General features: G+C 37.6%; 1 protein-coding gene across 2 annotated transcripts; it reads right to left on the bottom strand.

Annotated features, from left to right (window-relative positions):
- Positions 1–218: 218 nt before the first annotated feature.
- On the bottom strand, positions 219–8399 carry LOC105044524 (uncharacterized). Of its 2 annotated transcripts, XM_010922486.3 has the most exons (10): positions 8172–8399; positions 5586–5711; positions 5405–5492; positions 4143–4228; positions 3860–4057; positions 2277–2473; positions 945–1103; positions 770–850; positions 635–689; positions 219–555 (listed from the first exon to the last, which is right to left on the bottom strand). In XM_010922486.3, the coding sequence occupies exons 1-10, from the start codon at positions 8280–8282 to the stop codon at positions 343–345; spliced, it is 1314 nt and encodes a 437-aa protein (XP_010920788.1). In that variant the 5' UTR covers positions 8283–8399; the 3' UTR covers positions 219–342. The 2 variants fall into 2 exon arrangements, with proteins under 2 accessions (XP_010920788.1, XP_010920943.1); XM_010922641.4 differs by lacking the exons at positions 5405–5492; positions 5586–5711 and having other exon boundaries at positions 8172–8385.
- Between the last annotated feature and the right edge of the window lie 8723 nt (positions 8400–17122).

Here is a 17122-nt window from a genome sequence, read left to right as displayed (position 1 = left end):
CCCTCACATGAAGAAAATACCATCAGACAGCACAAATTAATTAGAATAAATACAGTTTCACTGCTGCTTCATAACGACCGCTTCAAAACCGTCGGTCTGCTGAATTGCTTAGCCAAAACACACTCGATCCACAGGGAAAATGGAACGAGGAGAGACTCGCACAAGTTGATCAATGCTGCCCGGCGAGGTGAAGCAAGATTCAATTTACAAGAGTCACGAGTCGAACAAGCCGGCATTCATTCTGATCATATCTCGATAATCTTAACAGAGTAATAATACAATCATACCATAAAATAAGGACCGACAAAAAGCTTTAAGACCAGAAATTGCTTATGGTACAAATCAAGATTCCCTTCTACGACTCCCAATACCACTAGGACTCCTTGCACCGGCAGAATCTGATGAAGCATGCACCTCCCTCTCTCTCTGCCCCCTTGGTAGGTTGCCACGAACACCGTGAGATGGCAAACGCCGAGGAGATCCCGAGTTCATCTCACTCTCCCGGCTGACAGCTTCAGCCTCCAAAAACTTGGCTTCCTCCATTAGCAAAGCTAACTGGTTTCACAAGACAATTATTATCAGACCTCCACAATTCCTAACCAAAAGTTATGAAAGAAAAGATCAACCTCATTACCCGAATCTCATTTTCCTTCAAACGGTCCTGGAGCGCATTTACAGCAGGGCTTAAACTGCAAAAATTGCGGAAAAAGTACGAGCTCAAAAGAAAACCTTTGGTTAAACTGCAAGGCTCGAACAGGCTCCTACTCACCAGTATTCCATCAACTTGCACAGAGAAGCCTGGTACGTTGACGTGTGATGCACAAAAGTAAGGGGGTGCATTTTCCCACCGCTGGTTACAAATTGCAGGGAAATCAATAAAGGATACCTAAGTCTCAAGAAGAGGTCACACACAAAACAATTGCATATCAGGCACAATACATTACCGCATATTTTGGGAGATGGCTTGGTTATATGCAGATCGCTCCTCCTCAAACAGTACACGCTGCATATCTGTGAACGAAGTTAAGGGGGAGTCGAGCTTCAGCAGATACCTTGCTGGCAATACTTGCAGCGGCACTTCCTTCCTGATATACTGTGCACCACTGCAAGCCATGGCAAAATTCAGAAGATGAATTTGAGGATCTAACAGAAAACATTACATTATCTTTATTTTCTCTCTAGCTATTAAATTTCTTCCATTGAACCCAATGTTTTAGCTTGTAAACGATGAAATAGTTCGGAAGATGGTGATGATTCCATAGACTAATACATCTAGAAACAAGCGGGAAAGAAACTATCATGAGGATGGAAAGATGTAACATTTGGAAAAGGGTGTTCTTCAACAAAATATGTTGACTGCATGCAGACCATATGAATGTGTGTTCGGACAAGCAAATCATGGATATATTCTATCAGATATACGTCCACTTATTGTTTAAATTATAAGCATATTTAAGATTAACTCAAGCAAGTAGATATTTTATGATCAAAGCATCGAGGTTACCCGTAAAGTTTTTTGTGTAGTAACTAGGGCCTTGTTTGCCATGACTACAGTTTTTGCTTTTCAATTTAAAAAATTAAAACATAACAAGTACTGTTTGTTTGAGCAGATTTCTCCTTTTTTTTTTTTTTTTTTCCGTCATTTCTAAAAACTCTAGTCTGGTCATTGAAATAATTGAAAGCTATTAAAAGTAGCTTTCAACTTCTTTCCTGCCACTACTGCCACTGCCACCATCACTTCCCTATCACCACCGCCTATGGAAAATATGTTTATGTTTTTTAAAAATAATCGACTACACCAGATATGTTTATGCTTTAAAAATTTAGAAGAAAGGGAAATGAAGTTTTGATTTTGAGGTTTTAAGAAATAGAAAACTGGCAGGGATGCCAAACACAACCTAAATTATATACACATGTATTCAAAATGATATGACAGCTTATGAGTATTAAAATAATATGATTCAGAACATGGAATCAGAAACTAGGGAATAAAGTATAAAGATTTATAAAAGATGCATCCAAAAGAAACACCCCACACCCCATCAGATAAGAAAAAAGTACAGAAAAACTGTTGGTTCATGAGAGTAAGGGGACAATGCTTACGTTTGAAAATTAAATTGTATAAATTTTAAAAATTTATATCAGATAATAAGATGAGTGTTCACACTTAAGAGGCATGTATCGTGTGACTGATTTTGCATACAAAGTGAGCAGACACAATCAATCCACCACCAGATATTTCAATGTTACAGCGACAATACAATATTCATTGATACCTCATGTCCAAATTAGAGCGATGCAAAGCCTCCTGTATGCTTGGTGTCATATCCGGAGAATCTATATCAGCTGCCATGTTATGTGCGCTGTTGGCATTGTAAGCAACAAGAGAGTTTCCTCTCATTCTCTGCTTCCCTAAATAATTGACATCAGCATGAGAAAAGAACTCCTCTAAATCTGAAGATCTTCCCCCAACCTAAACAACATATGACATATCTTATTTCGGATCATACAAGGAACACTTGTACAATGTAAAACAGAATGCCCTGGTTGTCAATACTTCTGTATACTCAAGCCAAAATAGATTCAGTACTCAAAAGTCCATACACATATTGAAAAGCTATGAAGTACTTTTCTTCAAGCATCGTGAATGATACAATGCTAAAAATGAAAATCAGTTTTTTGAGAAACACAGCAGGGATGCCACCACACAAGTTCGAATAAACCCAGGACCACTCCCATGAGATAAGGGATGCCAACTGCCTGAGCTAAGACTAATCAGCATGGTAGAGAAATTCATAAGATCAATAAAGAAGCATGTGAGACTGCAATGCGTAGATCATAACATAGCACAAGTCACAAGATCTCAGGTATCTACTCTCCCTTGCTGAAGATAATGAGCCTTGTGCTAGAAATTTGACAATTCATTGATGAACTAAGCAAGCATGATTTAACCCTAGAAGGAAGCCTTTAGTGTTATTTTCCACCAACACTTCATTACCAAGTATTAAGCACAGCAACAACCCACGAAAATTTCGATCACCCACGAGTATCAGTCCCAGCACGTTTTCTAACAGCAGGGTCCTTATGGAGAGTTAACATGAAGGTAGTCAAGGCATTAAAGCAGTCTTAGCAAGTCTTCCACCACCATTAGTTCATAACCTACAGAATGCCCAGGCAGCTGAGCAGCATAGAGAGCTCTAAAACTACCATAACTAATCAAACTTGCATCATTAATTGGCAGCTTAACAGTTACAGCTAGATGCATCAATTATCCATTTTACAAATGATGGAAAAACGTCAATCATTTAACTCCCAAATAAATTCTTCATAAATGATTCAAGGAGTTAGAGTACAAATAACTATAGGTTAACTACGATAAGATATACTCCAAAGATTTAATAGCTTGGGTATGGTATGGAATACCCAGTACGGTATTGCCTGGTATGGTATGGTACCAACCGGTATGGCAGACCTTGATCTACAGAGACATGGACAACATGCAGACTCTAGCTGGTCTACTCATCAACTAGTTGACCATCTAGAAACTCCAGTGGACATCTAGATACTTACACCAGCCCAGGAGCATGTAGCCAAGACAGTACACCCCACCTAAGCATTTAGCTAATCGCATAGGCACCTAAGGCAGTTAGATTACTAAAACTGGTATTATAATGGATTGTAAAGTTCAGATCACTCAGCTGCTCAAGTATATATGGTTAATAGACAACCCAACTAAGGTAAGATGTAGCCATCTACTCTATCTGGGGTTCATTTGTTCACTATCTCATTGGTGCAGAAAAGAGGAGTCATTGAGAAAGGAACTGAAATTATGAAAGAAAAGAGCATCAGCCAACCGAACCTTGGTAGCTTTGGTCGCTCTAGAGTCCCCAGTGTCCTGTTCAAAGCTTTCAGTCAAAGCAGACCCTGATGTTGATGCCATATTCTCTGAGGAACTCCAAGATGATTCAAGCTCTATAACGGAACTATTAGTAACAGGGGACACATGCCTCTGTTTCCCATCCAAGGATTGGAAAGCAATGACTTGAATTCTTCCAATCTGAGGAAATTCAAAGCAGTTATTGAGCCACAGAGGAATCCTGTTGCAACTGTACAATAAAAAAGAACAAAATTTGAAGACAGGCCTTCTGAGCATCCTCGCTAAAGCAAGAAAAGATCAGTCCAATAAAACCAGGATCTAGCAACTGATACATTGCCTGGGTACGAACATCTGCAAGTTGTAGATTTCAAAGATACAATCAAGGGATATCCTTTCTTGCAAATAACTTAAATTCATTCAAAAAAGAGGACTACATTTCTGATGCATAAACAAAAACAGATATAACTCATCAAAAACATTCATTGAAATGCTATTGTCAAATATAAAGATGCACTACACCAAAAATCATAATAAGTTCTAAATGCAGGATGGGCATATGCAATTGGCAAATAATTATTTTAATAATTGGAACCGAGTAAACAACCAATAAGTAGGCTAGTAAATACTCTAAAGACTACAGATTTTACTGAAAAGTATCCAAATATTATGATATAGGTAAGATCATAAATTCTGAAAGTAACACACTGTGCTGTTCAAAGACTTTTCTTCCCTAGTTGTTTTCTAAGGTGTAAGATAATGGAAGTGGCAGGACGCTATCAACAAACATTCAAGCTGCCATATGCCTTCATTTACTGCAACACTACTCCGAATGAGTAGGTTAGCAAGTAGTCTAGAGACTATAAATTGTACTAAAAAGTATTGAGTAGCATGACATGGGTCAGATTATAAGATCTGAAAGTAATATACTGTATTGTTCAAAGATTTTTAGGCCCTCGTGTTCCCTAAGAAGTAAGACAACAGAAGCAGCCAAACAGCAACAGCAAAAATCATTTTGAACACCCCAATCAAAATCAATGATAACATCATAGTACAATCACCATTCTTCAGCAATCAGAAAATTTATGATATAAATATCTTGATACCCTATTTCAATCATTCTTCTTTACCCCATAAGAAAATATGTTGTATTTTTTATCCTCTTTCAACAAAAAGCCCACCTTTCTAAAAAATCCTTTAATTACAAAATTTGAGTACTGTTACCACATTTTAGCCTAAACAACAATTTCATTCATGTAGCAATATCCCCTCCTCCAATCCGCACATACGTTAAACTACTACTTTGCAAGGTTCATCATGACAACCGATGGTCGACGCCAAATGAAAAAACAATCAAATGAAAAGATTGAACAAACTATAATAAGTTGAGCACAGCGAATACCACTTGCGAAACAAAAGATAATAGACAGCAAGCAGGACCTAATGTGGTTTGACTATAAATTAAAAACATCCTTGACAATAGCTCTGTGAAGCCATAACTTACAGTAGTCATTATTACTGTCAACTTACCTACATGAGATGGAAGAACTGTAATATGAGGGTGTGAATGGTACCACCCAATTACCCTTGTTGTCCTTCCTGTTGTCAGTGTCATTCTGTGCTAAAGGGTCAAGTTTAACTTCCAAAACTAATATAATTTGCACAGGTTGGGATATAAGAGAAAAATATCTAAAAATGCGATGATGGATATCTCAGCTTGAGCTGAAGCTGCAGCCAACAACTCAGGATTAGTCTCCACTCGATCCTTTTTACGATCAGACCGCATTTGTGGGGATGCTCCCCAGATCAGAGCAGCTGCATTTCCACCATTCATGTACTACAAAATTTGCAATGCCAAACATGAAAAGCCCAACTAAGTAATGGTAAGTGACTGCCATAGTAATCATTTGTAGTTTAAAAGATAAATAGGTTACAGAACTAGAAACAGAAGTAAATTAAATAAATCTTAAAATTCCTGAAGAATAATAATAGAACTTGCAGTAATCCCATACAAGTAGCACATGCACATTAAGTTCAAGAACCAAAAATAGATACAAGACAATGCATCTGTAGAAATGTAACTATTCATGAGATCAATCACAGTCTATCACATGTTACAAAACTCAATGATCTAACAAATAAACATAAGTAATCCCACCCTCCCACCCACTTACCCCCCAGGCAAAAAAAAAAAAAAAAAAATCAGACATCTCTTTAACTAGATGTATATTGATCACAAATTCAAGTCTTATTCCCCCAAGTATTAGAGGTTGGCTTAACAAATTCTTCTGCCATTGTTTAGCTGGCTAGAGAAGTCCTTACTACAAACTTATTCAACCTTCCTCATGACTTCCATCAAAGCTGATCATCTGCTTTCTTCCTGTCTTCAAGACCACTAACATAGCAACAAGCCCTTCAACCATATTGCGTCTTAGGAAAAACTGTTCAGAACCAAAGAAACTGAATAAGCCTTCCATCACTATCTCCTATATCATGCAGCGTCAAGTCTCGCTCTAGCAATCCATCATGTTTATTTTATTGTTTATTTCTCTTTACTCATCTCCTCCTAATACTGTTCTCTCTCTCCCTCTACTCATCTTTATCCCTTCTTGTCAGTAAAGATCAACATTTCCTCAAAATATTTTTGTAGAAAAAATAAAGAAGATAGAGAAGCAGAACTGAAGCAGAAAATGCATGTAATAAACCTGCAACCTTATTCCATTGCAAGCAATATATGACCAATCCCGTATGCTAAAATACATGAGCTAGAAAAGAAGAAAAAAACTAGGAGAAAAATGAAGCCAACTTTCAAATACAATAAGAACTAGTCCTCATATTTGCAAATACATGACTCTTAAGTCTTAACTCTTTGATACCAGTAAGTAGTAACACGGTTAAGGAAAATAGCATTATAAGGTCATTCTCACAATATGATACACATATAGCAGCCTTTACAATGTGGATTAAGACTGGATATATGATGGACGCTATCCCCTACCTAGTGATTCTCAAGTATTTGATCCAAGGGAAAGCAAGTTGCCCTCATGGAGCTTCATGCAGTCCACCTAATTGTATCATATACCTATGGTGAAGTGGAAGAAGCTCTGACTACAGTTTTCTCTATATGAAATTCCCAAATCCCCACTAAATTCTCATATCAAGACATATAGTTCTTTTTTTTTTAATTATCAACAGGAAAGAAAAAAAATGGATTAGAACAAGGTGAAGTTCTCAATAACAGAACTTTGTGTTCAAAAAAGAAAACTGCAAATCTTAAAATATTGCTGAGCATCAGACTTGTCGCCAAGAAATATAAAAGCCCAGAACAATATTTCAAACTTTCCAAAAACCAAGGAACGAATCAAAACTTAGATTTTCAAAAGTAACAGAAATCAAACAACTCTATTCCCACGACTACACTCTAAATGGTAAAGAAAAGCCAGATTAATCCTGACTCATAACGCAGTAAGACTTTAATAACTTCATCAATGACCAAAAGCATGCTGTGATAAGCGACTCAAACACATCCAATCTCGATCCCCGAAGGCCCGAACTCTATCCTTATACTAAGTACCTAATCAGCGAGAGGGGGAAAAGGAACAACAAAAATCAGGCAATGGACGGCATTGGAATCCCAAAAAAACAGAAAACACGCCGCAAGATTTGATCTTTTTACGATCTATGTAGCAAGGAAAGTAGAAAGAAGTAGCCAAGAAAGACAAAAGCAGGTTACTTAGAGATATAATCTCTGAAGAGAAGGCCCGTGACCTTCGGACAGTACGATTCCTCTTCCGGAAACACGAGGAAATAAACTTTTTTTCTTTCTTTTTTTTTTAAAAAAAAAACGGAGCAATGAGAAATTCTAAAAAGAAAGCTTTCCTTTTCGCTGAAAAATTCTGCGAACGCGATTTTTTATAGGGAAGCGACTCATCGCGCAAAATTTGTCCAGAAAAAGTAACCAAATCTAAAGAGCCCTCTCTCTCTCAACCACGTTATGGGCGGGACAGAGAAACCGGAATTATCGAAACGCACAACGCAAGAAAAACCTAATAACTGCTGCTGCAAAAATCGTCAGAAGACTTCGAGGAACAAATCGAATCCAATGGATCGGCTCCTAATCCAACTCCATCACCGGATAGATCTGACTTAGGAAGCCCAAGAACATAAAACCACAACAAAATCGAGCGAAGTTTTTACGGTAATAGAACCCGGAAAAAGAAGCTCAAGACGCGTGCAAGATTCGATCTTGATGCGATGAATGGGGAGGAAGAGCAAGGAAAAGGGGAGCGGAGGTTACCTGGATATCGCCGAGGAGGAGGCCCATGATCTCCTCCGTCTCCGTGGTGAGTGCGTGGGTGAGGCAGGTCAGCCACACCTCCTCCGACATCTTGACGCATGTCAGCGACATCTCTTCCCCTCCCCTTCCTCCTACGGAGAGAGAAAGAGAGATCACAGAGAAGAGACCTTTTATTCCCTAGGTGACCTGTGGAGAAGAGAGAGCACCCCAATGGCTTTGTATCGCGTATTAGGTTACCCTTAAGTTGCGTTTGTGTTTGGCATCTCGTAATCTACCCAAATTGCAGATAATTTAAAATGTGTTTGTTAAATTATTATATTTATTATATTTTTTAAATAATATTATAAAAAATTTTAAATAAAATTATTTTTAAAAAAATTATATAAAACTCATCCCTCCACCCTCCACCCTCCACCCTCCTCTTCCGACGGTTCTCATCTTCCTCTTATTATATATAATAATATGATATAATATATTATAATATAATATACTATTATTATATCATTATTATATTTTTATAGTAATTATATTATATTATAATAATATAGCATGTGATAATATATTATAATATATATTATATAAATTCTATTATATATAACAGTAAATTATTATATTATTAAATATTATAATAATATATTATTATGTTATATTATTATAATATTATATTACTATATATTATTATATTATTATTATATACTATAATAATATATATTATATTATATTAAAATCTTATATTAATATAATAAATTTTAAAATATAATATTATTATATATAATAATATAGTATATTATATTATATTAAACTAATTTATTATTATATTATCATACAATATTATATATTATATTAATATATTGTAATATATATTATATAAATATTATTCTATATAACAATATATTAATTATATTGTCATACTATTATATTATAATATATTATAATATATTAATATATTAATATAATAATATATTATAATAATATATTTTATTAATATAACATAATATATAATATAATATTATTATATATAATAATATAGTATAATATATTATATTATTATATTATTAAATAATATATTATATTACAATAGTTTATTATAATATCATAATATAATATTATAACATACTATATTAAAATATATTATATTATATTATAATAATTATATAAATATCATTATATAATAATATAATATATTATATTATATTATATTATATTATATTTTTTATATTATATTATATTATTATTAGGTTAAGGGAGATATTTTAGGAATTTGATTTCATATGATCTGTAATCTGATTATCATACCAAATATGTCAATCAAAATTTTCAGTAATTTTACTGTAACATTATCTACATGTATCAAACACAGTAATCAATATTACTGATAATTTAATGATGTCAATCTATCTTGAAGGTAATGCATATTACCTTCCAAGATTGCTTGACGATGTACCAAACATAACCTTACATCTATCAGGATAACTTACAGGAACACTCCTCAATTTCAGCTCAATTTCATGTATATTCTCCCAACTTCAAAATATATCAAATTAATTTTTAAATATTTTAAGATATTCTAATATAATTTTATGATTTATCTTTATTAATAAAATGATACTGTTAATTTATAAAATGATCAAATTATCTTTATCTTCCATCTTCTCCTTCCTCTTGGATTGCTCCCCTCCTTCACCTCTAACACCAACGTCTCTCGTCCCTCCTTCTCGATCCTCCTCTTTCTCTTTATTTCCTTCTTCTCCTCTTCTTCCAAACCCATCCATGAGCCTTCTTCCTCCATGATAACTCTCTCTACCTCCATCCATTCATCATCGATGATCCCTCATTTCTCCTCCTCCTCTTTCTCCTCGCCTACTTCTCCTCCACATCCTCCATCAAGCCCACTTATGAACCTTCTCTCTTCATAGTGGCTTCCTCCACGTTTGCCCATCTCACCAACAAACTCTCCATCCTCTTTTTTCTCTCCCATTTCTCTTCATCCTCCTCCAAGTCTGCCCATATTCCTCTTCATGGTGGCTCCTACTATCTCCATCTCTTCCTTACGGGGACCTCTCCTTCCTTCTCATCAATATTTTTCTCTCATTCTCTACCTCCTCCAAGTGCACTCATGACCTCTCTTCTTCCTCCTTTTTCTCTTCACCCACTTCTTCTCTTCCTCCAAGTCCTCTCATGACCCCTTCTCCGTAGTGGCTCCCTCTACCGCCGCTCTTTGTCAGGAGATCCTCTTTCTCTCTTCTCTCATTTCTCATCCATTTCTCCTCATCATCTTCCTCCTCCTTTAAGTCCACACATAAATGCTCTCCCATCTAATTCCTTTTCCTCATCCTCATCCTCTTTCTCTAATCCCACCTATGAAGTCTTTGATACTATCCTCTCCTTCCACATTGACCTTAATGATGTCATCTTTACCCTCCATGGCAACTCCTTTCACCTCCATCCCTTGTCTACCAATGATCCATCCAATATGAGCAAAGAGATTTTTATCTATTGAAATAGAAAATTAATATCATTTGTTGGTAAGACTATATTGAAATATTTTAAAAATTTGAATGATTAGTTTGATGTATTTTAAAATTGAGAGGATATCAATGAAATTGGACTAAAGTTGAGAAGATATTTCTGTAATTTATGATTATAATTATTTAATTTTAATAATAATAAATAAATAATAATAATAATAATAATATGAAATTGAAAGAGGAGCTTGAATTTGATGGAAGATTTTGAATTTAAAAATAATATTTATATTATTTGCAATAATGTAATGACAATGCTGGATTGCTAACAGGACAAAGGATGGTGTTGGGGGTGATTTTGTCATCGTCGAAGACATGAAGCCTATAAGGAAGGATTGATCTTCAGGGATCCTCAAATCTCGTGCATCTTTCCAAATTCAAACGATCACTGGCAGCAGAGCAGATAAGAAAGAATAATAAATAAAATCTTTCTAGATAAGGGAAGGATAATGACAATATCTTTTCAGATAAGTCAAGGCTAACCACTTGATTCTCTTTCCTCTCACGGTTCTTCAGCCTCCATTTATAAATAAAGGCCTATAGAAAACTCCTAACGTATGAAATCTCCCTCTCCCAATATGCTCACTCTTTTCTTTCTGTTGTCAGATTTCTGACTTGAGCGTCGGAAGATCTCCATCGGAGCCACCTTCGATTAGAGATTTTTCTTATAGGTCCTACTGCCAATGTCCGATCGTCGCCGACCTGCCGTCACTGTCCAACTCTAGCTGATCCAACCTCGAGATGAAAATATGCATCAATAGATTGATGCTAAAGGAAAGACCCAGGCCCACTTATAGAAAGGAGCAAATGTTCAATTAGAAGAATTTCATCGCACTGGTCCAACATCGAGATGGTCTGGCCATCCACAAATCGACCAATGCTGATCGGATCTAATTGCCCCCAAATCGATCGGTGCCTTTTAAATCATCTAAATCGGGCTCGAAGCTAGGGGGTTGGCGATCCAAATTATCTTTGATTTTTAAATTATTTTATTCCCTTTCTTTGTTTATATTCAAAAATTTAAATTTTAAAGCAGAATTCAAACAAGGAAGGAGATTCATATCAGGAACTAAAGAAGAAAAGAGAGGCATAGAACAAGTAAGGTATGATGACATCATGACACCACCATCAAAATATCCTGATCCATTGCTTAGATCCAAGCCCCTCCTACTCTCGACATCGACTCTATTCAGATCTAAACTCTTGACATCCCCCCACAAGTGGCACATCCGGACAAGAAAAAAAAAAGAAAGAAAGAGGGAGAGAGAAGAAGTGGGAAAGAGGGGAAAAAGGCACCGGCGATCATCAGCCTCTCCCGCGTGCATGCGCGCCTTTGCTGGCACCGGGGCCAGCAACCTCGAAGCTCCTCTATGAGCAGCACCGCCTCCCCTCCCTCGCACGATCTCTCCCAGCATTGAGGCCAGATCGGTGCCCCACACCTCCCACACCCCCGTACGTATCAAGCCCTGCCAGATCGATGGCCTTGGGCATCTTCGGTCCACACCAAAGCCAAGTTCGGCAGTCCGCAAGTGGCACCACCTCCCTCCCTACCAGCGCTAAGGCTGCCTCTACATGATCTCTGTGAACGGCTGCACGCTTCTCTTGCGTGCCCCTCCGATCGATGCCTCCTCAGCATGCACCTCTCCCTTGGCCAAGGACATCTTCGGCACCTTTTCTTCGATCAATGCCTCTCATATGCCCCTTCGACCGATGCCTCCTCGGCATGCACCTCTCCCTTAGTCGATAATGTCTCCAGCGCCTCTTCTTTGGCCAACGCCTCCATGCGCACCCCTCTGTTGGACGACGCATCTCATGGCACCAAGGTGGTCCCCACCTGCTAGTCCAAAAGAAGAAGAAGAAAAGAAAAGGAAAGAAATTAAAGTGATCTAAGGTGCATATCCAGCTTAAGCCAAATAACAAGGAGTTAAGCAAAACTCTGGAGCTCTCAAACAAATACTCATGGTTAAAGGCTCTTAAGCCTCCATCCACTATCCTCTCTCTTTTTCTTCTTGTAGGACCATAGGACGCCCAAGCAAAATCTGAGCCGAGGAAGAAATCAAGGCCGAGCTGAGGAGAAATCAAGTCTGAATCGAGGAGAAAATCAAATCCGAGCTGAGGCTAAAATTAAGACCGAGCCGAGGAGAAAATCAAGTTTGAGCTGAGGCAAAAATCAAGTCCGAGCTGAGGAAAAAGTTAAGGCCGACCAGAGCTCAAATCCAGACCGATCAGAGCCTAGAATAAGACCAACCAGAGCCTAGATCTAGATCGATCAGAGCTCAAAATTAGGCTAATTCGAAGCAAAAATAGGCCCAAACTAAGGCAAAGCTCTAGTTCAAACTAAAACAAATAATTGGAAGGAGTCAAGAGCTCTTAAATAGAGCTCACAACTCTCATGATAAAAGAATTTCAGACCATATCTATTATCTTGTATTATTTTTTTTTGAACAACAGGTCTTCAAGCACTTAAGTTGAAGTGAGGACCAATTTGAGTAAGCTAAGGCTGGACTATCAAGCAAAAGGCAATAGCTAAAATGAAGGACCAAGTAGAGCTCATCACCAGATCAAGCCTAAAGCCGATTCGAAAAGGTCAAACCCTGATCGACCTCCAAAGGTCGACCCTCTAGGAGTAAGCTCCCGAAAATCAAACTCCTAAAGGATAATCTCTAGAAGCCGAGCTTCTTGAAGCTAAAATGCCAACCAATGAAAGTTAGTTGGAGGAAGACCGACTGAAACAGAATCAGTAACTCAAGACCTCGGCAATCAAGTAGTGGGGGATAACCTATAGGACCCCGAAGGTCGTGCCTACTCTTCAGCGAATCAACATCCATAAGGAAGGCCCTTCCAATGGCCCTAATAGGAGAGAGGTCGGATGGCCCTTTTGTACCCCAACGAGGAAGAAGATCCTGTGGGAACCTCTGGATACTTGATGCCCTTCGGGAGGTGCCTAAGATCCTTGAGGCTACAGTGGATCAGACTCGGTGGGGACCTCCAGATCCTTGATGCCCTTCGAGAGGCACATGAGATCCCTGAGGCCACAGCGGATCAGATCCTGTGGGGACCTCTGGATCCTTCATGCCCTTCGAGAGATACTTGAGATGCCTAAGGCCCAAGCGGATCAGACCCTGTGGGGACCTCCGGATCTTTGGTGCCCTTCGGGAGGCACCTGAGATTTCGGAGGTCACAACGGAGCAGACCCTGTGAGGACCTCCAGATCTTTGATGCCCTTTGGGAGGCACCTGAGATCCTCGAGGCCACAGCAGACCAGACCCTCTGGGGACCTCTGGATTTTTGATGCACTTCGAGAGGTGCCGACATCCCTGAGGCCATAATGGATCAGACTCTGTGGGGACCTCCGGATCCTTGATGTCCTTTGGGAGGTGCCTAAGATCCCCGAGACCACAGCGGATCAGATCCTGTGGAGACCTCCGGATCTTTGATGCCCTTCGAGAGGCATCGGAGATCCTTGAGGCTATAGTAGACTAGACCCTGTGGAGACCTCCGGATCTTTGATGCCCTTTGGGAGGTGCCTGGGATCTCCGAATCCACAATAGATCAGACCTTACGGAGACCTTTGGATCCTTGATGCCCTTTGAAAGGCACTTGAGATCCCTGAGGTCACAGCGGACCAGACCCTGTAGAAACTTTCAGATCCTTGATGCCCTTTAGGAGGTGCCTGAGATCCCTGAGGCCATAGTAGATCAGACCCTGTGGGGACCTCCTTATCCTTGATGCCCTTTGAGAGGTGCTTGAGATCCCTGAGGCTATAGTGGATCAGACCCTGTGGGGACTTCCAGATCCTTAATGTCTTTTGGGAGGCACCTGAGATCCCTAAGGCCACAGTAGGCCAGACTCTGTGGGGACCTTTGGATCCTTGATGTCCTTCGAGAGGTACTTGAGATCTTTGAGACCACAGCAGACTAGACCCTGTGAGGACCTCCAGATCCTTGATACCCTTCGGGAGGCACTTGAGATCCCTGAGGTCATAGCAGACTAGACTCTATGAGGACCTTCGGATCTCTGATGCCCTTCGAGAGGTGCTTGAGATCCCTAAGGCCACAGTAAATAGAAAGACGACCTTTAATCGGTTCAGTCTCGAAAATAAAAAATAACCTTTGATCGGCCAGTCAATTGAAAGAGTCTTTGATCAGCTTTTAAACGAGACGACCTCTGACCATCCTAGCAAATAAAAATCCTCAGCCTATGAACTCCGACAACAAATGAGGGGTAACATATAAGGACCTTCGAATGTCCCTCATTTTTCAGCAAGTAGAGCTGATGAAGACCTCGACAACTATAAAGTTGCAAACATTGAGATGATGTGATGCCTCACCTCATTGAAAGCTATAAATACAGTACGTCTTCGACAAAGCTAGAGTACTCCTTTCGTCCGACTCAATTCTAACTCGAACTCGAAAGTAGAGGGCTATTATTGGGGGTAATTTCGTCCTAAACAAAGACGTGAAGCCTACAAGGAAGGATTGACTTTCATAGATCCTCAAATCTCGTATCTTTTTCAAAATTCAAACGACCACTGATAGCAAAGCAGATAAGAAGGAATAACAAATAAAATCTCTCCAGATAAGGGAAGGACAATGGCCATATCTTTCTAGATAAGTCAAGGCTAACCATCTAATTCTCTTTCCTCTCATGGCTCTTCAGCTTCGATATATAAATAAAGGCCTACTGGGGACTCCCAACATATGAAATTTCTTCTCTCCCAACACGTTCACTCTTTTCCTTCTGTTGCCGGATTCTGACTTAAGCATCGGAGGATCTTCGTCAGAGCCATCTTCGATTTGAATTTTTTTGTAGGTCATGTACTTAGGAGACCCATCTTATCATCAACTTCATTGTCCCAATGTTGGACAATTTCTTGCACCAACAGATGGTATTAAAATCAACTATATAACTTGAGAAATTTAATAAAAATTTTTAACTAGAGAGGATTCTAAAGGATGGAGCTATAATCTATTTTATTATTATTAAATCTTCCAAATGAGAAAGAACGTTTCTTTTTTTCGATTAGATGCAATAACTTATTTCTACCTCTCAATTACTTCACATAACGTGATAGAATAGTTTGTTCCTATATTAAGTAAAGGAAATGAGTTGGAAGGTAACAAGTGATGTTCCAAAATGCTTGTTCTGTCCTTCTCCAAAAAATGATTTGATCCATGTCATTCAATGAAAGTTTGATTGAAAAAAAAAGATGAAATAAGTAGGTTGCCTTGCTTTTACTCCACGTCATTCAACTTCCAAATGTAGCACTTCTCCCAAGAACCAGTTATAACTTCTAAATGTCATCCAATGAGTGTTTGGTTGAAAAAAAAAATAGTTTGTTACAAATTTTCTTTTTAGATAGTGCAGCACAAATATTAAAGATGCATTTGATCATATTTTTTTAATTTTTAATTTTTAAAAAATATTTTTTTATTTTTTTATTTTTATTATTAAATAAAAATAAAAAATATGTTTAATAACTACGTTGTTATAAAATAAAAAGTAATATTTGGAAGCGACAGGTAAAAAATTCGATAAAAAAGAAGGATATGGGAAGGAAGGGAGAAGAAGATAGGGAGGTGAAGAGTTCGACGAGGAAGAAAGATTCGAACTCTTTATTTTTTTGATTTGAAATTTTAGACATGAAGAAGCAAAAAAATATAAAATAAATTTTAAAAAATAAAAATTTTTATTTTATATATAAAGTAATTATTTTAATTTTAATTTTAATTTTTATGATATTATTAAATATTATTTTTTAATTTTTATTTTTTAAAAATTAAAAAATAAAAAAATATTTTTTTAATAACTAACCAAGCGTACGTAACAAACAGCAAGCTGCGATGACCTCTCGCGGCATTAGACAAACAGTGGGGGGTTTGATTTCATTGTTTTATTTTGATTTTTTTTTTCTTTTGACCCAACTGCATTGCATCATTCAGCTATCCTTCTTCAAATTTGGGTGCACAAAGCACTTCCACCGGGCCTTGCATCAAAACAAAGATCCAAAATTCATTTTAGGAGAAAAAAATTCAAAATCAATATTTTCTTTAAGCTAAAAAAATGGCATATATATTCTTTTTTCTTTTTTTTTTTTTGATAGGTTCATGAAATGTTTGGAAACAAAAAAATCGATGAAAAATGTGGGGAGAAGAATAAACTCACGGGACGAGCAATAGAATCAGATGACTTGTTCGCTTACATGTTTGTCACTTGACAATCTGATCAAATCTTGTATAGGAAATGATGCTTGTGTCTGTAACTCATGCACCAACCAACAAAGGGTGAAGGAATTGACATATCCATGTGTATTATTCGGTACGGTTTTTCATACAGAATATTGTTAATTTTGTTAGAACAATAAATATATCTAGTCTTGTGTCAAAGAGACTCGCAAAATGTTGTACGGCTGTGTGGAAACATGTG

The sequence above is a fragment of the Elaeis guineensis genome, chromosome 2, assembly GCF_000442705.2.
Source record: "Elaeis guineensis isolate ETL-2024a chromosome 2, EG11, whole genome shotgun sequence".
Taxonomy (NCBI): domain Eukaryota; kingdom Viridiplantae; phylum Streptophyta; class Magnoliopsida; order Arecales; family Arecaceae; genus Elaeis; species Elaeis guineensis.
Note: the sequence above shows the minus strand (reverse complement) of the source record. Positions and strands in the feature narration are given on the sequence as shown.